General features: G+C 56.2%; 1 protein-coding gene and 1 pseudogene across 2 annotated transcripts in view; both read right to left on the bottom strand.

The window, feature by feature from the left end:
- Positions 1-24,614, bottom strand: part of BCR (BCR activator of RhoGEF and GTPase) — a 137,241-nt gene that overhangs the window by 31,123 nt on the left and 81,504 nt on the right. For both annotated transcript variants that reach the window (XM_063704630.1, XM_031005674.3), the window contains exons 5-10: positions 18,391-18,498; positions 15,313-15,373; positions 13,773-13,825; positions 13,132-13,272; positions 2,763-2,884; positions 1,658-1,826 (exon numbers count right to left, since the gene is read on the bottom strand). In XM_063704630.1, coding sequence (XP_063560700.1) covers positions 1,658-1,826; positions 2,763-2,884; positions 13,132-13,272; positions 13,773-13,825; positions 15,313-15,373; positions 18,391-18,498 — 654 coding nt within the window. The remainder of the gene's footprint in view (positions 1-1,657; positions 1,827-2,762; positions 2,885-13,131; positions 13,273-13,772; positions 13,826-15,312; positions 15,374-18,390; positions 18,499-24,614) is intronic.
- On the bottom strand, positions 21,932-24,207 carry LOC109024511 (F-box/WD repeat-containing protein 4-like; annotated as a pseudogene).

The following is a 24,614-nucleotide window of genomic DNA, read 5'->3' as shown; positions in this document are numbered from 1 at the left end:
GCCTTTCATTTTCCCAAATTCAGACAATGTACAGGAGGCCGCTGTGACCTACAGGGTCCCTCACCCCCTTCCTAATCCAACTAGGTTTCAGCATCAGGCCCCTGGGCACGTTTGTGGAGATGCCAGCAGAAGACCAGACGACCGTCAACAGAACCTGGATGGGAAGGCCTTTCCTACGCTGAGCCGTGGGTTTCACTCTAGAAGCCACTATCCCTGGGGAGGAGAAAACTGTGCTGCCTGTCACCAGGTAGGGCCCCACCCCATCCCATCCCCCAAAGAGCTGAACATGGAGAATGCAACAGTAACAGTCAATAGGCCTCAGCTGCCCTGAGCACTGGCTCCCACTCTGTGTGGGGACACCCTACCCTGGAGGTCACAGTCCCACAAGGATGACAATAGAATGTTCACCCCAGTCTTGAAGCTCCCTGCGTTCCTAAGTGTGCTGGGTTTGGGTACAGCAGGCTGGGCAGCTGGGCAAGGGCTGAGGACCTCCTGTCCTGCTGCATCCACCCTACCTGGGCATACCTGGACCCAGGCCTAACCTTGATGCCACCCGCCTCCTTTGGCCTGGCTAACCTTTGATTGAAGGGCTTGTCCTCACCATTTTTACAGTCTTAAACATCTCTGGAAAAAACCAAGGGCAGGTAGTCCTGAACACCTGGAGGGGGTGGCACTCCCACCTGGGCCTGGCCCCCATCAGGGTAGCTTGTATGGGGGACAGCCAGCACCTCCCCCAACCCTGCATCCTGGACTACTCCAAGCCCTCCACTGTCTGGCTGTGACTTTCTCTCTGGTGACTCAGTACTTCACCCATGTAATGGAACCACACGGCAAAGGACGCAGCCTGGGTATCAGGAGACGACACACTTGAACAGCTCAAGCCCGTGGCCAGAGGTGAGAACCCGGAAGCCTCTCTCCCGCCCGGCTGACTGAGCTCCCGCATTCCTGCTGCTTCCTTAAAAGGACCATCCAGGCATTTGCCTGTGAACTTAAAGTGATCACACCCTGTTCCCTTATAAATACTGCTAGCTGGCATGCGCTAACTCTTCATTTCTGCCTTGCATGACCCAGGGACAGAAGACTGCCCTCCCTACTCATGGCACCTCCTTCTCCAAAACCTGTAGGTAAAATCTCTGAACTTGTTTCCTATTGTGGTGCTGTGTTTCCGAAAAACTAGGAGGTGTTTGCCTAGGTTAAGTTTTCCCCGGGGATGCCAGTGAAAACACAAAACCAGGCTCCCAGTGCCACAGCAATGGTCAGGTGGGCATAAACTGGACACAGTTTAAACAAGTTTCTCTCGTGAGGGACCCCTGGTCACAGGTCAGACAACTAAGCATGAGGCAGTCCACCAGATCTAAGAAGTATCCCGTGAAAGGCGCACTGTAGAGACCACAACCAGTTCCCTTCATTTTTCTGGAGGGCTGGGTTGGCAGCCACTCTGGTATGGTGCTCCCCATTTAGCTGGGGGTTCTCAGAACAACTGGGCACCTAGTTGTGCCCAGATGCCCAGCCCTCCAAGAGCTGAGAGCTTACAGGGGTCCCAGAGACCAGACCTGGGGCCCAGAGGCCTGACGGAGAAAGCACCCACTGGCCGTGTGCGGGGGCTGCTGCCCACTCTGACCACACCAAACCCGGCCCTTGCTCCCCTGGTGTGCACCTTCTCTCTCTGGATGTCACTCTTGATCTGGGAGATCTTGATCTTCAAAGCGTCCAGCTCCTCGTCCGGCACCAGGGGGATGTTGGGCACTGCCTCCAATTCATCCACCATCTGGAAGCTGAGATCCGTGAGCGGAATGTACCATTTGCAGTCATACTGCTGCGTTTTGCTGGGGATGGGGAGAGAAGAACGTTCACATGCACCGACTGCCTTCTATGGCTGATGTCACTGCTGTCAAGAGCCCAAGAGCCAGGATGTTCTCGGCCATACATGATTTACCTGACCTAAAACCCAGCACGTGTTCCATGGGACAGACTGGGATGAGGCCACTGGCAGGTGCCAGGATTCCTGGGAACAGACACTCTGAACATGTGACCGCAGGCCCCAGGCATCTCAGGAGTCTAGATCCACCTTATCCTGAGCTAGCTCTAAGGTTGAAGGCTCATGTGGGAGCACATCAAGGCTGCACAATGACAGGACAGGACTGAAATCCACCCCCAGGGCCGTAAAGTTTGAAGGACTACAGATCTAGCTGGCGTCATCCCCTCGCCTGACAGATGGGGGAACTAAGGCCCTCCTCTGAGTTGACTGATTAAACCCACTCAGCAGGGCAACGGCAGGATGCAGGAAAGAGCCCCGTGCTGGTCCTTCCCAGTGTGGCCCTCTTTGCTCCATTCCAACCTGGTGCAACCTGGGTGAACCCAGGGAGGAGGGAGGAGGGGAGTGTGTGCAGGCCTATGCCGAGAATAACTCGGAAAGCCACCACCAGGCTCGGGGAGACAAGGAGCAGCCACCACCCAGCACTGCCTGCAGCCCCTGATCTCACGCTTCCCGGATGGGTCCTGAGGTGACCTTTCTGCAACGGTGCCGGAAGCCACGGTCGGGTTTACCCCTCACTACAGGAGTCAAAGCTGGTCACCATGATGCCCCATGACGTCTCCAGATTGCTAGTGACAATCTTTAACCCGGAGCCTGGCATTGTGCCCAAGGAGAAACGGAATGTAAAGAGCTACATCACCACTGACCTCCGCCATGACAAGACCCTCCATGACCTGGAGAGTCAGGGTGGGGTCACTGCTGGGACAGGGGCCACATCGTCACTCACCCTCCGCTCTGCTTCTTGAGCTTGGTGCAGAGGAGCAGATCGGTGAACAGGAAGACGTGGCGCAGCTTGCGGGCCCCCTCCACCAGCTCCACCATGAAGCTGTCCTTCAGCAGCTGCCGGTGCTGCAGGCACAGGGAAGGCTGGGGTCAGGGCCAGCCTGGAGTGATGGGTGGGGGGTGTTCGGCCCTCCCAGCGCAGCAGGAGCAGGTTGACCCACAGACGTTCTCTCCCTGGGAAGATTTCACTCCCTCCACATCTGACCCTCACACCCACTTTCCAGAATGTTTTGTTCATCTCACTGTCCTGCTAACACATCAGGGCTTATGTGTAACTTCTTTGTTCAACAAATTTCCCAATCCCTCCTGTGTGTTCAGCCTTTGGAAGAGGGTGGGAGGATGGGGGAGAGGGGGAGGTAACGGGTGTGGGTCTGAAGGGGCACACAGCCAAGCAGTCTGCTGTGAAGATGGGTGATGGGGGGACCCTCTTTAAACAGGGAAGCCAGTGCCTCTCTGGGGTGGCAGCTAGAGATCCAGAATTGGCAAGAAGCCAGCCATGCCAGGAGCAGGTATTTCTGTAGAGGGACCGTCTCAGGCACAGGCCGCTGTGGTGGGGAGAGATTGGTGCCCGAGGTACAGATGGGGCAGTATGGTCTATGGGTGGAGACAGGCCCAGTGCACTCTGAAAAGTGGCAGCCCTCGAGGTCACAGCAAGGGTCGGGCCTGGTTCTGAGGGCAGCAGGAACTGAGGGCCCCACATGTGGAACTCCTAGTCCTCCCAACTAGACAGGATGGATAGGGTCCCCGGTGTGCACGGGCTGCACCTCTGACACCTGCCTGGACACCTGCGGCCTGAGAAGGGTGCCTTTCTGCATCTTGGTCTGCATCTGAAAGGCAAGGGTCGGTCCTTCTTGCTCAAGGGGCTGCTGAATGGGCATGTCTAGGTAAGTCACCCATGCCTGGTACCTCACAGGGTTGGGCGCTGTGCCGAGGGTACAGGGACAGGAGGAGAGGCTGTCGCAGCAAGCCTTCCCCACGCTGGGACCAGTGCACTGCACGAGCACATCGCCTGAATTATTTGATCCAATCCCCACAACAGGCTGTAGGCAGGTCCTTAATGAGAAAACAGAGCTTCAGGGAGGTCCACCCTCTGTCCCAGGCAGCGCAGAAAGAGAGGGGTAACATTCACAGGCCTCTACCCTCAGGAGTCCACAACCTTGTGGCAGAGAGGCCAAGTGTTTAGTGGGCACCCAGCCCACGTGGTCTCAGGGAAGGCTCACAGGGAGGCTCACAGGGAGGACGACCCCCGCCCTGCGCTGAGAGTCAGAAGGGTCGGCAGGGGAGGCACATACAACAGAGAGTGTGAAAACCCGGTGTCTCCCCGCAGGCGGTGCACCTGTCCTCATCTCGAGAAGTGATGAGGCCTTGTGCTCTCAGGGAGCCAGGCTGGTCCTGGGGCCAGACCAGGCACCTCGCCCTGCTGTCACGTGCAGCCTGAGGTTCTTCTCGGGGAGCCTCGGTCTCTCTGAACTTTTCCCCCATTCTGGGGCCGGAGGCAACAGAGCTCCCCATTTGCAAGAACAGCCTGGGCCAGGCCTCCGACACTCTCAGAGGTGGAGGCTTCATGTCACCATCATAAGCAGCTTGGCTCACGACAGGCAGCCAGCTCTTGCGAAGGGGAACCAATGAATTACGCAGGGGCTGCTGGTGCCCATAAGTGGAAGGGTAGGAAGGCTGCCGGCGTGCCAAGGCCATGACTCATCGGCACTCACCCACACCCCGCCTGCCAAGGGCAGACGGCTGCCTGGTGACGGCACCCACGGGAAGCAAGAAACAGCATGTGCACCTGGAGAAACATCATGTAGAGCTGGAGCGCTGAAGCCGGGTAACTCAAACTGCTGGGTCTGCAGCGGGGACCAGATCTGGGTAGGGTCCCAGGACACTGAGGTCCTTCGGGAAGGACTGCAGTATGTCCTCTTGGCAGGGACACAGCAAAGGGCCTCCCGGCCAAGGAGGACGGGTCTCAGGCGCCTTCCTTCTGGGGCAGTGGCAGGGCTGGATGGCAGCCTTCTCCACACAAAGGCACTGAGCTTCTCGCCATCACCAGCAGAGGGCACCCCATGCTCAGCTCAGAAACTGCAGACCCAGCCCACTCTGCCTGTGGTCAAGAAATGCAGCTCCCTCTCCAGCAGAGGCTGCCCACAACCCACCTAAGGGGCAACCTCGGCCTTCAGCAAGGCTACTGAGTGTCACACTGGGGACCTGTAGCACCCACATGCCGGCTTGCCACGTTGAGAGGACACACAGGCCTGACTGTGGGGAGGAAGTGGCCCCTCTGGGGTGCGGGCTGCAGGCCCGGGAGGCTCGGACAGTGGACTCGGCGGTTTCTGGGCTACTCTTTTGATGCTACCACAGACTCCCCAACCCCCCACCCACCTGTGCAACTCTCATCTGAGAGAAGCCCGAAAGCCACAGGCAGCCCAGCATGTCACAGCATCTCAGGCCCCGCTCTGCAGTCCCCGTCACTCGGCCCCTGCCTGCCCTCCCAGCCCACACAGCACCAGCACATGGCTGGGAGGCCCACGTGGCGTGGCCTATGTCACTCCCTGCCCAGGAGATGTCCCTCTCGGAAGCGCTCAGCAGCCTGGTCCCCGGCCTGGAGTACAGGACAGTCGGCCTTGAGATCAGCACAGGCTTCCTGCATAGCCCACCCGAGTCGTCCTCCAAGGCACACGGCAAGGGTGGGCCGGGGTCACAATCCTGACTGCATCCCAAAGCCGGCATAAGGCCACGTGGCTGGAAACCACTGTCCCCAAGGCTCAGCATCTCACCTAGGGCAAACACTCCCAGCTGGAGCTGTGGGACAGAGAGGGCCAGGGCCTCAGCAGCCCCAGGACAGGGACGGTACCACACTTTGGCTCCCCGGGGCCATGGGAGTCTGTGTGTGAAAAGGGCACAGGGGAAGATCTATGTGCTCTGCGTCTGTGTGTCCCCATGTTTCCGGGTGTGTTCATACTTGTGTGAGTGTGAGTGCCTGAGCGTGCCCTCGTGCGTGGAACCCCACACAGGCCTGTGGCCTGGGTAGGTGTGTGCCCGTGTGTCTCACTGTGTGCGTCTCCATGTTTCTGTGTGTGTGTTCCCATGCAAGGGCATGTCCTGTGCGTGTCAGGCCTGTGTGTGTCCTGGTGCAAGTAACCCCGTATGGGCATGGGTCCCTGTGTGTGCTTTGGAGCGGGGCAGGGCAGTGGGACAGCAGGCCCCAGTTGGCAGGACAACACTCCCTTTGGGGAGCCCCCCCACATCCCAGGTGGGAAACACCAGCTGGAAGAAACGCCACCTGTCTTCTTAAACAACTAAAATCATCATCCACACAGGAGCCCGCAGAAAGCAAGGGTGGCCAGGACAGCCTGCATCTTCACTGTCCCGAGCCCACCCTTCTCCTTCTCTGTGACGATGATGCTGGCTATGCTCCTCCATTTCTTGGAGCCTCCGTTTCCTTAAACATCATGGGGTGAGAAAGACCAGTCTGGTGGTATGTTCTGAGGATTAAATGAAACTGCGACCTGCAGGGCCTCACACAGGTCTGTCACCCTTCGCCATGTCCTCTGCAGGTGGGAATGTGACAGTCACAGCTTCCCGTGAATCACACCACTCACTCCTCACCAGGACTCTACGAGGCAGGCACCATAACCCTGATTTCTACACACAAGGAAACTGAGGCCCTGTGAGGTCACATTATGTGCCCTGTCTTCTGAGGAGGGGGTCGCATCAGGCTGGTGGGAGTGAGGAGGGGCACCTCCTTGCTAAGGGGACCTCCCCCAGGCCAGCTGCCTCCTCCAGCTGTTGCCAGTGCAACATCACCCCCAACCCCAGGCACAGCCTATCCAGGGCCTTCCCAGGAAGGCCAGTCTGGAAGAAGCATACTGTTAGGGCTGAAAGTTTCTGTCCCCCTCAGAATTTATGCTGAGGCCCTAACTCCAATGGGCTGGTATCTGGAGGTGGGGCCTTTGCGAGGTGAGTAGGTGTAGATGAGGTCATGCGGTGGAACCCATGTGATGGGATGAGTGTCCTCATAAGAAGGAAAAAAAGAGAGGTCCTTTTCTCTCTCCATGTCCACTCCCAGGAAGGCCATGTGAGGGTACAGTGGGAGGGCAGCTGTGCTTCTCACTGCCCTCACCAGAACCTGACCCTGCTGGCACCCTGGCCGGATCTCCAGCCTCCACCACTGTGAGAGGTAAAGGCCTGTGTGTGAGCCTCTCAGCAGATGATACTTTGTTACAGCAGCCTGAACCGACTACGACATGCTCCAGGAACCAGAGACCATGGCTCCATGGAGATGCTGGAAAACTTCCCCAGGTACACGAACTACAGTTTGATCATCAACAAATCAGCAGGGCCTTGACTGGTGGGACAAGGAAAAGTTGCCAAAGAAGGCCACGTAGCAGCTGAGGAAGTGGAGAAGGAAGACGGCCCAAGTGAAGACCAAGGTGGAGCTTCCAGCTGCTGGCTGGTGGGGGGGCCCTGGAGGCAGCCAGTGGCCTCAGCCCCTGCTACCCTGCCCCCAGAGCAAAACGCACACCCCTGGAGACCTCGCTGAGTGCCACTGAACTGGCTGCCACTGCCTGTCAGTGGCCCTGTCTATGCATGGATGTGGCAGACTCCAGAGGTTTGGCAGTGGGACCAGGAGCAAGGAGGGTCACCAGGCAGGCCAATATACACTGCAGCCGAGAATGAGGTCAAGGGTCCTGCTCGCCCTTCCCTCCCTCTTACCTGCTCTTGACTTGCCCTCCCTGCAGACTCTCTGGTCCCCAAGAAAGCCTCCCATGGCCAATCTGGCCGAGAAAGTTTCCTATGCCCTGAGAGACACTATGCCAGGAGGAGGGTAGGGCAGGGCCTGGGAAGAACAATGCTGGCTGACAGCCACAGTCAGGGTGGCTGGTAGCAGCTAATGTTTGCTGAGCTCTTTCTGGGTGCCAAGAAGGTGTGAAAAGAGCATGACGTAAAACATCTCATCTCACTCCACAGAACCCTCCCATGCAGCAGGCTCCAGCTCCACCACTTCCTGGAGAAGAAACAGCTCAGAGGTAAGCAACGTGCCCACGCTCCTGGAAGGAATTAGAACTTGGCCCAGACAAGCCGAGAACCCAAGCTTTGTTTGCCAATGTTTATGAAGGGCCCAGAAAGGCCCAGCCCTCGACATGGGCACTAGCCTTGCACTTACAGCTTCTGTTTGGTGTCCAGTGGAGCTGAGCACCCCACCCATACTGTCTTCACCCCTGGGGTGGGCACCTCCCTCTCCATAGCACCCCTTACAAACTTTGCCAACAGGGTCTGGCTTCTCCAACTGTTTTCCAACTCTTTTTTTTTTTTTTTTTTTTTTGAGACGGAATTTCACTCTGTTGCCCAGGCTGGAGTGCAGAGTGCAATGGCGTGATCTCAGCTCATGGCCACCTCCGCCTCCCAGATTCAAGCAATTCTCTTGCCTCCGCCTCCCGAGTAGCTGGGATTATAGGCACCTGCCACCATCCCTGGCTAATTTTTGCATTTTTAGTGGAGACAGGGTTTCACCATGTTGGCCAGGCTGGTCTCACACTCCTAACCTCAAGTGATCCACCCGCCTTGGCCTCCCAAAGTGCTGGGATTACAGGTGTGAGCCACCATGCCCAGCCTGTTCTCCAACTCTTTAATCATCAACTGAAAGACCTTGGTTCTCCTCTGCCCAAGCCTCACCATCTCTCAGCCTCAAGCCTGCACTGGTGGTACTTCCCTCCTCCAGGGCCTTCCTGCAGCTCCTGTTTGGACTGCTGTCTGTGTTCTTCCTAAAAGAGGGGCCTCTGCAATCCCAGGCAGAGAACGGGTATTGGAGGTCAGTGCCTGGCTGGCTCTTGGGAAACAGAACATCCAAACTGGATCGTCCGCTATGCTTCCGAGCCCAGGCCGAGGGGGTGCTGAGCAGCACATGGTGCCAAGGCTCCGAGTAGACAGACAGGCAACCATGTGGGAAGTCACCCAGCAGTGGGGATCGGTTATCTAACTGTGAAGTTAATTCAGCTAAACAAATGAGCGCCACCCACCAGCCCTCAGAACCCAGGCCTGGAAAGAAACTGTGCCTGCGGGATCCTTTGATCCTGTCATTTTGGGGAGGCTAAGGAGGGCATTCTCTTGGGCAGCACCTGTGGCTCACGGCCCCCAGGTGTGCTTGGGCCAGGATGCCAGGAAGGCGGAGCACCTGCCGGCCACCATTCAGCATCAGGGAGCCACCTGGAATGCAGCCCAAAGTCACTGTTCCCCAAAGAGCACAGCCCTGGAGCCGTGGGATGTGGCTGAAAAGGGCAATGAGACTATAGGAGCCACAGTGGGGGTCTGGGGCTGGGGTGGCTGATCCTGCAGAGGGCTCACACCTGGGCCTCTCCTCGATGCCAGACTTGCCCAGGCTCAGCAGGTAGCAATGGGCCACCTCCCAGGAGGCCCAGTAGTGACTACAGGAGAACCTCGAAACATCCAGGCCAACAGAAGCAGCTTTTCTCTTGACATCAAATGCCAGGGAAGCCAGAAACAGCCCCAACCCCTTGACACACTCCCAGCAGCAGCAGCAGCAGCAGCAGCAGCAGGGGATGGGGTAATGTGCGGAGCCAAAAGGGACATCTCTTCCTCTTTCCTACCTCCAGGTAGTGCAGGAACAAGAGAAGAGGTGGAAACGTCCTATCGGCTCACAGAGGAAGGGAACCAAAGAGTAACACACCCGAGGGGCACACAGGCGGCCAGGGGCCCATGGCCTCACTCGCATCCTGGCTTAGCTACTTAGTGGCTGTGTGACTGGGCAAGACACTCAACCTCTCTGAGTCGCAGTTTCCTCATCTGTAAAAGGGAGATCACCTCTGACCCCACAGAACTGTCATGAGAATGCAGAGGCACAGTCCCTTTCTCCCTTTGGGAACTTGACACTCCATGTCATGTACCAAACTAAGAGATGGGCAGAAGAGAAAAGTTCAGGCCCTGCCCCTGGCTGCAAATTCTAAGAGGAAGTAGCCTGGAGCTTCTGCCCCCCTTTCCTGGCTAGTGTCGTCAGGGGAGCTCGCCCGTCACCTCCGACACAGATGGCGGCATGTGGGCAGGCCACCACCCCTCACTTTCATAAAGTCCCTCGCAGGCTGTGAAACCTTTTCAGTCTCAACACCCAGTGGAGGGGCCACGGACCCTGCATCATTGCCCTCAGAGAGCACGGACACCCAGGGAAGCAAAAGGGTGTCCCCAAGTCAGTACACTGGTAGCAGTGAGGGAGAGCGGACCCTGGCGGGGCTTCGCCCATCTGGCATCTTTCTTTCCGCATCAAGGACTGCAAACCCGTTGGGCAGTGCCAGGGGATACCGAGGTGGATGTCCAGGCTTGGAGTGCCCAACTGATCAGCAGCATCTGTCCCAGGAATGGCAGGGGCAGGGGCAAAGCACAGGCATCTATCATCCTGCCTTAGCCACCATCAAGCCACCTCCCTTAACGTGCCTCGGATAGAAAGCTCTGAGTGAAGGGGTGCCGGTCAGACTCACGGTGACTTTTCTAGAGTCATTAGACCTCCATCTTGCTTTGCAGCTAAGGCACCCAGGTGACCCCTCCTCAATGAGCAAGTTACCCTCCACCAGGGCGAGGTCCTGGGGAGGATGCAGATCCAGGCCCCTGCCTTTGTGAAGCGCCCAGCCCTTCTTTTTTTTTTTTTTTTCTTTTTTTTTTTGAGACAGAATCTCGCTCTGTTGCCCAGACTGGAGTGCAGTGGCACAATCTCGGCTCACTGCAACCTCCGCCTCCCAGGTTCACGAGATTCTCCTGCCTCAGCCTCCTGAGTAGCTGGGACTACAGGTGCCCACCACCAAGCCCAGCTAATTTTTTGTATTTTTAGTAGAGATGGGGTTTTATCGTGTTAGCCAGGATGGTCTCAAACTTCTGACCTGGTGATCCGCCTGCCTCGGCCTCCCAAAGTACTAGGATTACAGGTGTGAGCCACCGCGCCCAGCCGCACCCAGCCCTTCTTAAATTACACTTCCTCCTTGGTGGCCCCGAGACATGACCATGGGTAAGCATGGAAGTCAGCCCCCATGGGGACGGATGCAGGAACGAGGGCCTGGGTGCCAACTTCTAGACAACATTGCGTTTTCCTTAATTCCCCAAAGCAGTGGATTCCAATGATCCAAGCACTGAGAAGGCCCTTCCTTGTCTCTAGGAATGCTAAATGGCAGCTGGAGTTGCAGGGAGCAGACTCGGCACAGGAGAAGCCATGGGAAAAAGGATGCCCACACTCACTTCCCAGGAGGTCAGAGCGCTCATAAAAGAACAGTCGGTAGAAGAGAAAGAGCAGGCTTCTCAGGAGGGTAGGGCGAGCCTGGCAGGAACCCACCCAGCACGTGGAGGCTTAGGAGAAGCAAATCCAACATCCACTTAGATCTGTGTGGAGTGCCCACAGGTTTGTCACAGGTTTGCTCTCCTTCTGGGGCCCTGAGCCAGGGAAGAGAATCAAGGGCAGGGCCCGGCTGTTGCTCCAAAAAGCAAGATCTGATCCCCCACCACTCCCAGGTCCCAGCCATGGGATGAGCAGCTGGGGAACACTTGCACTGCTCAACGCCTCCACTGGAAGGTGCCAGGGACCCACTTCCGCCTTCAATGCGCTCAGAGACTGCCAAAGAGCCAACACGGATGGCGAGGACTGCCACTAAATCATGCCCATTTGACAGCCCAGGTGCCCAATGAGGTGGGGTCATGTTCCCACCCTGCTGCAAAGACAAGGAATGGGCCCAGGTGGGAGAAGCTCTAGGCCACCCAGTGGGTCGGTCCTCACGATGCTGGCATGGGACTCTGAGTCTGCCCAGCTCCAGGGCTTGGACAAGCCGGAGAGTGGAATGGAAGGGACAGCTCCCTCCTCCTCCATGCCCTTCCTGGGCCAGGCCCACCAGGAGAAACCTGACCAAGTCCCTCACTAAAGGTCAACTCGGATTAGACTCTGGACACTCAGGGTACCATTCCCAAAGTGGTGTGTGGCAGATGGGGCTGACAGCTGCCTGCCTGGTGGCCCAGGGCAGGAGGAGGAAAGCAAGCCCCATGTGCTGGGCAGGTCCACCCTGGGGGCCCTGAGGACAGGGCCTGTGTCCTTGGTACAGTGCCGACCACCTAGCCCACGAACCAGAAGAAAGAGAAGGAGGTGGTTCTCTCTTTTTTTTTTTTTTTTTTTTTTTTTTTTGAGATGGAGTTTCACTCTGTCACCCAGGCTGGAGTGCAGTGGTGAGATCTCGGCTCACTGCAAACTCCGCCTCCTGGGTTCAAGTGATTCACCTGCCTCAGCCTCCCGAGTAGCTGGGATTACAGGCACCCACCACCGTGCCCAGTTAATTTTTGTATTTTTAGTACAGACGGGGTTTCCATGTTGGCCAGGCTGGTCTCGAATTCTTGACCTCCTGATCCACCCGCCTAGGCCTCCCAAAGTGCTAGGATAACAGGCGTAAGCCACCGCACCCAGCCATGAGCCACCGCACCCAGCCATGAGGTGGTTCTGAGGCAACTACAGTCAGGTTCACGGCCAGCCTGTGTCCTGCCTGGGCCAGACAGCTTCTGTCCCTGCATGAGACCCCTGAGGCCGTGGGTCAGCTCCCCTCGCCTCAGTGCTGCTTCTGACAAAAGCTGCTCCCCCTGGACACCGGCTCCCCAGCTTACATGCCTTGGCTGTTCTCAGTAGCTGCTACCTGCCTGGGAATGCATCTGTCTCACTATGTGCCAGGCCCCACCTAGGAAGGCTCAGAGCGGCACGGGCACAGGCCATGCCTGCTCATCGATGACGTGCACACAGAGTACATCAGTGACGGGGGGGAAGGGGAAGGAGAGTCTTCCTGGAGGAAGACGTGAAGTGCTTCATCCAGTCTCACGTCACAGACACAAACCACGAACCCCACTTTCTAATCCTTAAACCCGATGTTAACTGTTTTTTAATGAAAGCACTCAGGAGGAAGTAGGAGGATTCCAGGCAGACAAAATGCCATCCTCCTACTCACCTCCTTTGCACAAGTCTCCTTGGCTGGGGAGCCTGAGCTGGCAAGACTGTGGGGGATAAAAAAAGGGGTCCCTGGACACAAGCCACAATGACAGAAAAGGAAAGAGGTGGCTGAGTGAGGCATGGTGATGGCTGCCACCTGGAGGGCATGGTGCATGCAGGGTCACCCCTGTGACTGCACCCAGACACCTTCCACACAGGACTGAGTGTGCGGCCAAACTCACCAATCCCAGAAGGCAAGGTCTGCTGAGGACCAGGAAGGGCTCTAGACCTCAGATCGAGGGTGCCCTGCATGCCCCCAGCTCAGCAGACTGGGTGGACCCAAGCCATCCCCTGCCACACTCACCTCTCCCTTCTTCACCGTCATGGACTGCCGTCGGGGTGTGATCTCCTCGTTGATGCTGGACAGGAAGTTCTGTGAGATGCGGAGGGCATCCTGCAGCAAGGGGTGGTCAGGGTGGCTGGCAGGAGTGTGCTTCAGCAAGTCCTGCCCCACGAAGAAAGACTTCAGTTAGACACAGAGGAGCACTGGCACCTGCCACTGTGTGCAAAGTGCAGACACAAAGTGTGGACGGAGCCCAGAGCGCCGGCTCCCTCAGTGTCACCACAGTCTCTCTCACTTGGGCCCCAGCTTTGTGGACAGAGCTTGTGTGAGCACCATCCTGGAAGCAGGTCCTACATGTGTTCCAGCAAACTCACGCTGCATGCACATGGCCAAGAAGGACTCCTCTGTAAGGATCTAGGGCAGGGTTTCTCAACCTCAGCACTGTGGACATTTTGCGTGGAGTAACTCTTTGTGGAGGGACAAGAGAGAGCTGTCCTTTCACTACAGAATGTCCAAGACCATCCCAGGCCTCTACCCATTAGATGCCAGTAGCACCCCCTTGGCTGCAGCTATGACAACTAAAAAAAGGTCTCAGAACATTGTTGCTGTGTGTGCCCGAGAGGGCAGTTTTGGTCCCGGTCCAGAGGGGCGCTGTGACTCACATGGAGGACCAGCGTGCTCCTCGTCACACGGTCCACAGGCTTGTAGAGCAGAGCTGTGGAGAGAGAGGGGAGGTGAGAGAGGTTGCACATGGAGAAGCACACCAGCTGCCTGACCACCCTCGGTGCAAGGGTGAGTGGGGAGGGGGCTGCCCCAGCCTCCACAGGCCCCATCTCCCCTCTGCGCAGTGACAAGGGCAAGGCTAGAGCACCCAACAGGAACACTTTAAGTCCAGGACATTCACTGCATGCAGAGTCCAGAGCGGCTGTCAGACCCGAGCCTGCATGGCTGGCTCGGTGGTAACAGCTGAAAAGGCTCAGCACTGCTGCTCCTCTAGCCTGAGGTCAGGGAACCCACCCTGGCAAGGACGGGCTGGGGTGGGCCCCAATTCTGGAGGGAGACCTGCTCCCCAGCCCAGAGGGTAAGCTGAGCAGACCTCTTAGCTGCTCTTACCATCGATCCCGGGACATTTCAGACACCTGACTCTGAGACAGGCAGAAACCTACCCAGATGACAATACAACTCTTGGTTTGACAGATTCTCTGGCGACCTGCCCGAGGACACCCGGACTCCAGAGGCACATGAGCCCCACTGCAGTGGGAGCAACTCCCTGGCACGGTGGGAGCCCTGGCCAGCCTCAGCCACCCATGCTTCTCCATGACGACAGTGAGTGTGGCCCGTCCCAGGCACAGACGCTTAGGTGTGTTCTGAGACATGCCAAGTATGTTCTTCACGAGACTCCCACGACCAGCATAAGGCACTCATCGCTATTTTCATTTTGCAGATGGGGAAACTGAGGCTTGGAGGACAAAGCTCCAGGGGCTGCTGTTCTTTGCAAGTGCAACTATTCACAACACCCTAACAACTGAAAATAAGAAGTGACTGATAATTCCTGATAGCACTTCCCAGCAACTCTGGACTCAATTCCTGCCCAGCCACTTAAAGCCTGTGCTCTGCACAGATTACTTTATGACCAAACTTGTCATCGGCAAAAACAGAAAATAAAATCCTTGTTACTGCCAGGTGCGGTAGCTCACGCCTGTAATCCCAGCACTTTGGGAGGCCAAGGCACTTTAGGTCAGGAGTTCAGACAAGCCTGACCAATATGGAGGGAAACCCCGTCTCTATTAAAAATACAAAAATTAGCTGGCTGTGGTGGTGTGTGCCTGTAATCCCAGCTACTCAGGAGGCTGAGGCAGGAGGATCACTTGAACCCGGGAGGCGGAGGTTGCAGTGAGCCAAAACTCTGCCTCAAAAAAAAAAAATCCTCCTTATGAGGCCACTGGGGTCAACACGATGACATTTAAGTCAATTTAAGCAGCACCTTGTTGCTAATGTTGGTGGCAAACTGGTCCTGATAGTATCCTTCCCTGCCCTCCCTGAGCTGTTCTTTCCTCGTGCCCACTCTATTTGAAGAGAGAACAGGGAAGGCACCAAGGGATGACCCAAGTGGGCACTGTGTCTGCTTTTCCACAACGCCCCCTCTGCCAGCAGCAGCCTCCCTGACGAGGGCACACAGAGACCTCAGCATGCAGAACTCACTTTCCAGAGAGTTCTTGGTCGTTGGATCCTTGGCATCTTTGTTGCTTCTGGCTCTCAGGTTCTGCAGAGAGAAAAGCGCATGTTCACACAGATGACAGAAGCAGCTTTGATGATGCAGAAAGTTCCCCCTTTGGCAACAATTTCAGCTTTCCCTCACTACAACAAACCCCAGGTGCATTCTGAGCTGATAATGAAATCACAGGGTGTGCAGGGACCCACGAGCAAGCTGAGCACGCAGGATGCCCTGGATGCTGCGGTCCACCTGGGATAGGGCTTCTCAGCCAGGTCACTGTTGACATTTTGGGCTACAAATTCTCTGAGCAGCTGTCCTGGGCACCTTAGGGTGCTGAGCAGCTGCCCTGGCCTCTACCTATAGGTACAGAAGCACGCCTGCCTTCCTGCTGTTTTGACAATCAAAATGTCTCCAGGCATTGCCAAGTGTCCCTTGTGAACAAAATCACGCCTGGCTGAGATCCTCTGACACAGAGGATCCTGTAAATGGAGGCCAACAGGAGCACGCTCCTAAACACACGTCACTGTTTCCTTGGGGCAATTAGACAGCATGCAGGGGGCTGCCAGTTCCGAAGAGCACCCATCTTTGGAGACGGCCAGGGCAGGCCCACCACTGCAGACTGACACTGGATTATACCTCCACCTGCCCTCTCCGGATCTGCAAGCGTACTTACTAAAAAATGAGGTGCTAAGATTCCCAGGGCAAAAGCAGGGCTTGTAAGTGAATAGCTTAGGCTGTTTTGATACAACTGTGTTGAAAGCATCACTGGAGAAGTGCAGAATAAAAGATCCCTGTGTGCCTAAAATCCTCTGGGAAGGAGCTGAGATTAATTCTTGGTACTAAGCTTCTGAACAAAAGCATAAACAGAGACAGAAGAGGTTCTGAGGTTGCTCTGCCAACCTCTTGTGCTGCAGGAAACATCTCAAGACCAGACGAAAGTGTTTTCCAGCTCACTGGGGCCAAACGCTGCCATGCACTTTGGTACCTTTCCTGAGAGTTTAACAGCCCTCGCAGTGACTGTTCTTCTGTACATCTGACTCAGCAGTTCCCAAAGGGTGTAAGGGGGTGGGAGAGCCAAACAAAAGACTGCAAAAACCAGGTGCTGGGCTCACAAGAGCCTGGGAGGCGGCCCACGTGTCCGTGGACAGTGTGATGCTTGGGAGTTATCTAGGAGCTCCAGGAACACCTGCCTCAAGAAAGCTTGTGAGTTTGGTTTAACCCTGCATTTCCCAAACTGGCCTGACTCCCAAAGCCCTTTTCATGTAATTCCTATTCCTACCATCTGGAGAGCTGGTGTTCCATGGAACCAGATCTAACTGGATGCTGCCCATCTCTCAGGACTGTCCCAGGAGAAGACGGACACTACTCCACTCCTTCCTGTACTTGAGGGTGATCCTCGAACTCCCACGCCTGAGCACTGACCCCCCAACACCTCTGCAGGGCTTGCTGCTTTCTCTTCCTTGCGTTTGACTCTGCTTTCTTTGGGTGGCTCCAATTCCTCTGGGTCTTTTTTGAAACACAGAGAACCAAAGTGCATGTCGCCCTGATGGTGCAGGTGCCACAAACTTTCACAGTGGGTCGGTTTGCGGCTGGTCCTGAGCCCCATCCCACTCCCTGCATCTCAACCATGGCTCAGAATCCACTGGTGCATGGTTGGTGGCACCACGTGATCCCCAGGTGGCGTCCGGTGGTGTTTCCTCCCTCCTCTGCAGAAACCTGTCTGGGTGCACTTGAACTTGCCCGCTTAACTGTAACCTGCTCTTAAAAGATCAGGTCCTTGATTTGTCAAGGTCACTTGAAATTCGATGCCACCATTCCAGCTGTTGGGGAGGAGGGTTGCTCATTTAATGAAAAAGGAAAAGAGAACAGATTGAATGGTCCAGAGGGAGTCTGGCAGTGGGGAGGGAGCTGGAGCCCCGGATACATGCAGAGCCTGTTACCAGCAGCACCTGGCGGAGCAGGGTGCCCCACAGACTCTGGAGGAACAGAGCGGCAGGTACTGTCACCACTGGAGACATCAGAGCGAAGCCCGTGATGCTCCATCCTGTGATAAACAATAAGACGGCACAAAGCCTCAGGAACAAAGCCCAGGGGTGACAGCTGAGGGTGTGTCCCAGCAAGGGTGACCGCATTCACTCCCTATTTCTAGTGCCCATGTCTCTTTCTAACCCTGTGGTTCTCACATGGAGGGCTTTCTGCTCAGAACCCTTGCTGGGTGGGGGAAAGCCAAGTCAGAAGGCAAAGCTACAGCCAGATGGGGGGCTCACGAAGAGGCAAGGGCCTCCAAAGAGGAAAATGTCGCAGAGTGACCACCAGGCAGACACAGGCTGGGGAACGGCAGGAAGAACCCAGTCTGGAGTGCAGACCCAGGGGTGTGGCTGGATTCTGGTTCTGGCTGGGCCACCAGCCTCCTGAACGGCCCATTCATGGTCTCTGTTTCTGAATGACTCTTTCGAGGCCCTGAGCGCTAACAACGCATGGTTTGAGGTTTCAGCTTCCTGGGGCTAAATGCAGGCAGGGAGTCAGCAGCCTCTCAGACCCGGGGCCTGGGTTAGTGCAGCTCCAACCTGTCGCTTTGCTCCCCACATGGGTCTACAGAGCACAGGTGCCATGAGCCCTCGCCCCACGGCGCTAGCCCCTCAATGCTTCCTCAATGCTCTCAAGGTCTCTGGCAGGCTAGAAAAGGACGAGTGGGCCACCTCCGGCCTCGCCTCCAGTGCCAGGTACAAAGTCAGCCTCAGGACTCTTGTGGAGAGAGCTGCTCACAGGCAGAACTACAGACACCCCTCACTGCAGACAGACAGTGCAAAGAGTGTCCCCGGAACTCGGCAAACCCCAGAATCAGGCCCTCGCCCCCGGGGAGGCAGGACGCCCTGTGGGCTGCTCCTTCTGTCTGGGCACAACAGCATCCCCAGCACAGGGCTGACGCAACGAACCCAACAGAATCTGGAAACAGCTGGGGTTCACGACCAGATCTTGATCTGGTGCACTCTGTTCTCCTCGGGAGGTGGAGGGTACAGGTGGGAGTCAGCGGTGCACCTGTCTGAACGGCATTAAGGCATTACCTCGGAGATTTCTGCAAACTGAGCATTGGCCTGACAGCACTTCTCAGCCATTTCCATGGCAACTCCGTAGTTGTCCACGAAGGCCCGGTACACACCCAGCTGGCTGGCCTGAGGGGGAGGAAGGAAGAGAGAGTGGGACAGGTGCTGCTGCTCCCCCATCTTTCTGAAGAGCAGGCTCCCGTGCACAGCTCTGCAGAAACTCCAGGGACAGCAGATGGCACACAGGCTGCAGAGGGCTCGGTGCTTCCGTGCTACCCCCTCTCACCTGCTCCCCTCCCCACGCACCCAGCACACTTCCCGCTCCCAAAATGACATGCTGAGAAGTGACTCACGGCACCAGGCAGGTAACAGTTCCCTTCCAGAGCTACTTATTCCTCCCACCCCACTCACTGAAATGGTGCCATGAGCGGCAGCTGAAGTTCGAGGTTGTCAGTGAATCTGGACAAGTGTCTGTGCTCAGCACTTTCCCATTCTGGCTGCAGGAGTGTACCCTGGACACAGAGGTCACCCCCTTTCCCACCCATGGTGTTCCACGCATGTCCAGTCCCTTCAGACACATAAGAAATGCCAAGTCCGGCCGTCTTTGCAGAAGAGAGCCTCCCACTGCACAGACACAAGCCCATCCAGGGCCTGGTGAGGGTGCTCAGGTGTCATGCTACACACCTGGTGGGGGGAGACCGACTGGCTGTAAGGCGAGAGGTGTTGTTTGTTCTTTATTAAACCAATGGCAATAATAGATCTCCTCACTGCACCTCCAGCTCAGACACACACTCGATTCAGCAACAACTTGTGTGAGTGCAGTAGACACCGCCATCTCTGGGCCCCACAACACCTTTATGGGCAGCGAGGGAAAAATCAGCAAACCTAGGCCTGGGGAGTATAAGGGCACACCCAGGAGATGCACTGGTCAGGGCTGGAGACTCCCACTGTAGCTGACTGCAAGCTGGAAGCCCAAGGCATTCACGGCTCCTGGTGTTTGTTTTGTGTCAAACCTAAATTTTATTTCCATGTGCATTTGCATTTATATTGAATTTTATGTTTCTACAGATGACAATCCCAGATGCTGGATAAACCAGGCACCCTTGGCACTGTCTGATCTTCTGGCCCTGCTCCCTACAAGGGCTGCAAGAAGGGTCTTAGAGTGTATGAGGAAAGGGTAGCAGCCGGAAGACACCTGCCAGGCCCCTGCCATGCTGACCACCCGGAGGAGTCCTTGCATCCTTCAATTCTAGGTTCTTCCTCATCCATGCAGTGATGAGGCCCAGAGCTCTTCCTTCTTTCCCTCCTCCCTGCTTTGCAAGTCACTGAGTGCCTCCCAGCCTTGGTACAAAGCAGCCAAGGGCCTGCTTTAGGCCTTGTCACCACAGTGGTAAACAATTCAGACACGGCGCTGCCCTCTGAAGCTGGTGCTGTAACAGGACAGCGCCTGATAAACACATGCATGAACACACACACGCAAAGTAATAGCAGATGGTTATAAGCAGGACAGGGACTGAGAGCGAGGAGACTGCTTTTGAGAATGTGGTCAGGACCAGGACAGCCTCTCAGAAGAGGTGACGGCTCAGCAAGGTCTCGGGGGGTCTTGGGAAGAGGACTCCTTTCAAGACTTCTCCTCCCTCCTGCTCCAGGAGCTCACATCTTCCAGGTGGCTTGTGCGAAGTTCTAAGCAATTCCTTTCCACATTTTTCACTAATCAAAAACGTGCCTCCGGATCTGATGCACTGAGAAGCACACAGCCTCGCTGCTGTGGTGCTGTTACGCAGAATGTGAAGCTATTCCTGAGGAAACTGGCAAACCCGAGTGGGCCTGTGCCCTTCAAAAAATGTCAAGGTTGTCTGGGCGCGGCGGTTCACGCCTGTAATCCTAGCACTTTGGGAGGCCGAGGCAGGCAGATCACCTGAGGTCAGGAGTTCAAGACCAATGTGGCCAACATGGCAATACCCAGTTTCTACTGAAAATACAAAAATTAGACGGGTGTGACGGTGCATGCCTATAATCCCAGCCACTCGGGAGGCTGAGACAGGAGAATCGCTTGAACCTGGGAGGCAGAGGTTGCAAGGAGCTAAGATCACGCCACTGCACTCCAGCCTGGGTGATAGAGCGAGACTCCATCTCCAAAAGGAAAAAAAAAAAAAAAAAAGGCAGGGTGCGGTGGCTCATGCCTGTAATCCCAGCACTTTGGGAGGCTGAGGCGGGCGGGTCACCTGAGGTCAGGAGTTTGAGACCAGCCTGGCCAACATGGTGAAACCTTGTCTCTACTAAAAACACAAAAAAATTTAGCTGGGCATGGTGGCACACGCCTGTAGTCCCAGCTACTCAGGGAAGCTGAGGCAGGAGAATCGCCTGAACCCATGAGGCGGAGGTTGCAGTGAGACAAGACTGCACCACTGTACTCCAGATTGGGTGACAGAGTGAGACTCTATCTCAAGGAAAAAAAAAAAAAAAGTCAAGGTCATGGAAGACAAGCAAAGTCTAAGGAACTGGTACAGATGGAAGGAGACTAGAGAGATGTGACAACCAAGTACATAACATGATCTTAAACCGGGTCCTGAATCAGAGAATGAAAACAGCTGTGAAGAATGTAATTGTTAACTTGGGGGAAGTTTATACGAACTGCATATTAAATAATAGTATCTCATGAATGTGAAATTTCCTGAATTTGACAAATTCTGTGAGTTATAGGAATGTCCTTGTTCTCAGCAAATGAAGTATTCAGGGGGAAAACTTCTTGTGCTTGTGTGTGTATGTATGTGTCTATGTGCGTTTGCGTGTGCACAGAAAGAGATAAAGCAAATGTGGCAAAAAGTTCCCATCAGTGTATCTGGATGAAGGCTATACTAGAGCTCTTTGCCCCATTCTTACAGTTCTCCTGTAAGTTGGAAATAATTAGAAAAATAAAAATTCTGAGTTGATAAAACTTCAGCCAGAACCACAACCCAGAGCAGGGAAGTCAGCCCGTGCAGCCCCGCAGGAGGAGGTGGCAGAAGCCGCATCTGAGTCTGGCTTTCTGAACCACTGGACGTGGATCACGAGTTCCTGGGCTTGGAAGAGGCACCGGAGCTGGGAAGGGCACTGCAAGCTCCTTTGGTCCTAAGACTTGTCCAACCCGGAAGCCTGACAGAGCGATGCTGGGCCAACCCTACTGTGCTGGTCATGAGGACAAGGGCAGGCACCGGGCCTATCTGTCCTTGGGGAGTCCCCAGCACCCAGCCCAGGTTGAACACACGTGAGTACTCAGCTCGTCGTTATTGCGAACAACTTCCCACTGCAACCCCAGCCTCTCCTCCGAGTCTTCCGGCTGCATCATCTGACGCATGAAGGTAGCTCAAGGCCTCCAGGGCAGCCAGCGGAAACTTTCCAAAGTTAAATTCCAGTGTTCCTCAGATATTAAAGTTTTAAAAAAGTCTCTTGAGTGATTTCGGAATATTATCTGGCGAAGAGCTCTGGATGTGTGTTTTTTTCCCCCCAACAACACGATTCTCCATTTCTCAGGAGGGCGGCAGGCCAAGTCACATCCACTAGGTTTTTTTTTTTTTTTTTCCTGTGAACAATCAAGCTTTATTTTTACAAAAATGAAAATTGTAAAATCTCTCAACAGCCAGCCTGAGGTAGGGCTGGCTAGAACTCACTCAGAACTGCTGGGTTCCCTTTGCCCTCTCTTGGTTTCAAAGCAAACCAGGCCACAGTGCCCCAGGAATGAACCTCTGGCCCCGAGAGGTTGGTCAAGCGTGAGGTCTGGCTGGTGCCAGAGGGCTATTGGCAGCCTCACCTTTCTTTCCAGGAAGTGGCAGAAAGAAACCACCTGGGAAGGCGGGAGAACCTCACCTCACTCTGTAGGCTATCACGGCTCTAATAAGGGGTGTAGGATGGGCCTCTCCAGGCCAGATCCTTGCTCTGGCCAAACAGAGTCGCAGGGCCCAGGTTCAGCTGCACTCCTCTAAAGCAGCAGGTCCTGCCTCTCCAACAGGTTCCTGGAAGGGACTGCATCTCTGGTAAGCCACAAAGCTCCAGGAGTCAGAAGCCTCTACTGCAAGGTGCCTGAGCACTGGGGTCACAGGCCCAGGAGCACAGTGGGGCAGTGGGGAGGAACTATCACTGCACCCTTCATGCAAGAGAGGTCCCTGACTCACTGGTCTCCTTGGCCCACGGGCAGGGGTGGCCCTGACGGTCACGGGTTTTGAATATCCAGGACGTGGAGGTTGTAAGACAGCGCAGCATAGAGATCCTTGGTGGTGAGGTGCAGGCAGTACACAGGGCTGCCGAGGCGGGTCGACGTCAGCGGGAAGGCGTGCGGGCAGGCCCTTTGGTGCCGGTCCCACAGCCGTACAACACTGTAGAAGGAGGAACCTGTGGCAAGCAAGTGGTTGCCACCTGTCTGCAGGCAGTACAGGGTGCTGTTGTGGGGCTCCTCCCACTCCATGACACATTTCCGGACACTGGTGCGGCAGTCCCACTAGCGAACATAGGTGTCATAGCCACAGGACAGCAGTGCGAAAGGGGACTCATACATGACATCCAGCACCCCAGCCCTTGGGGGAAAGTCACTGTCCAAGTGTGTCATCAGCTGCCCACTGTTGAGATCCCAGATTTTCAGGGGTGAGAAGTGCCCACAACAAGCCGTCCCTGTCACAAAAGAGCTGAGTAATGGCCTGATAGCAACAGGCCAGATTTGGTCTTCAGTCTGGATGGTGTATAAACACTACCCCAGCTGGCCTGAGGCCAAAGGCCACACCCTGGCCGTCCTGTCCCTGGAGCCACTCACAATGATACGATGCCTGCTTTGCAATCCACACAGTTCACCTCCTGTTCACGAGCCCAGTACTTGACAGTGAAGGTGCTGTGAATCTTACCAAGGCCAATCTTCCCATCTTCTCCTGCACTGACAATATGCGAGTTGGCCAGCACAAAGTGGCAAACGTCCTCATCATGCCCAGCAGACTCCCAGAGGCTGATGGTTCAAGCTGACACCATCTGGACAGAACTGGTAGGCCAGGATGAAATTAGCCTGGGATATGTACAAAGCATCATCCTCTAGCTGCATCCAGGGCATCTGACTGCATCTCCACTTCAGCAGAATCCCCTCTCAGCAGCGCCCCACTATCCAGTTCTGAGACACCTTCACTGGGACACTGGTCATCAGGTTGGTGCCGTGCCGCGTGAAGCCGGAGTTGAGCGAGGCACAGGCTATCTGGTGCCAGAGCAGGTCGCAGTTGGTGAAGTGCCACAGCCAGCGGTACACCTGGGCCAGGCGGCCGAGGGCCCGCATGTCCAGGTAGGAGCACATGAGCAGCAGCAGCACTTCCGGCAGGCGCCAGAGCGCTGGCCCCGCAGCAGCCGGGCAGGCGGCTGACTCCCGAGCCGCCTCCTCCTCCTTCTCCCTGGCTGCCGCAGCCACGGCCGCCCCTGTCCCCGGGATGTAGGCCCAAGCCTGACCCCCTTGTCCTTGTACTCTTCCCGGCCTGGTGCCCTCCCACCGCCTAGCCCTGACCCTCCATTCGCCCTTCCCATACTCTCTTCCTTGTGCCTCCTTCCCGGCCCCTGCGCTCCCCTCATCTCCTTTGATGATGCCTCTCGCCCCTTCCTCCACGCTTCCGCCTCCCTCTGCTTCCTCTCTTGGGCGTGTCCTCGCTCCCGCCTCAGCCCCCCCGCCCGCTGCCTCCTTCGCCGTCTGCGGCCCGGGCTTCCCTTCCGCCCTGCTTCCTCTTCCGCCTTGCCCCTCTCGCTCGCTTTTCCCTTCCTCTTCCCCTTCCTTCACTTCCCCCTCGTCACCCTCCCTTCCTGCAGCTTCTTCGCCTCTTCGCCCCCGCCCTCACCCGGGCCCGCCATTCCTGGCGGCCCCCCACCCAGCGGCCCTGGCTACCCAAGAGCAGCCGCGGGGCGGCCCGACGCGGAGCCCAGCCCGAGCCACCACCCTCCACTAGGTTTAAAACTGCTGACACACACACGGAAAAACGGGGGGGAGGGGGGCTTCAAAGATGGAGGGGGCGGCATGTATCAAAATACAGCCTCCTGCTCTCTGGCCATGGGGGAAAGAGCCCCAGGGAGCAAGAACTGAACAAATTAAGTGCCTTCTGTGTTCCTCAAGCCTTAGCTCTGGCCTGGAGTCTGGGGGGTCTGCAGCGCAGGGTGGCAGAGGGAGGGGTCCCCCTACAGGAAAGCCACACCTCAGAGCAGAAAACTCAGTCCCCAGCACCAGCCAAGGGGAGGCCCGAGGCCAGAGCTGG

The sequence above is a fragment of the Gorilla gorilla genome, chromosome 23 (assembly GCF_029281585.2).
Source record: "Gorilla gorilla gorilla isolate KB3781 chromosome 23, NHGRI_mGorGor1-v2.1_pri, whole genome shotgun sequence".
Classification (NCBI taxonomy): domain Eukaryota; kingdom Metazoa; phylum Chordata; class Mammalia; order Primates; family Hominidae; genus Gorilla; species Gorilla gorilla.
The sequence above is the reverse complement of the archived record's forward strand: the minus strand, read 5'-3'. Positions and strand labels throughout refer to the sequence as shown.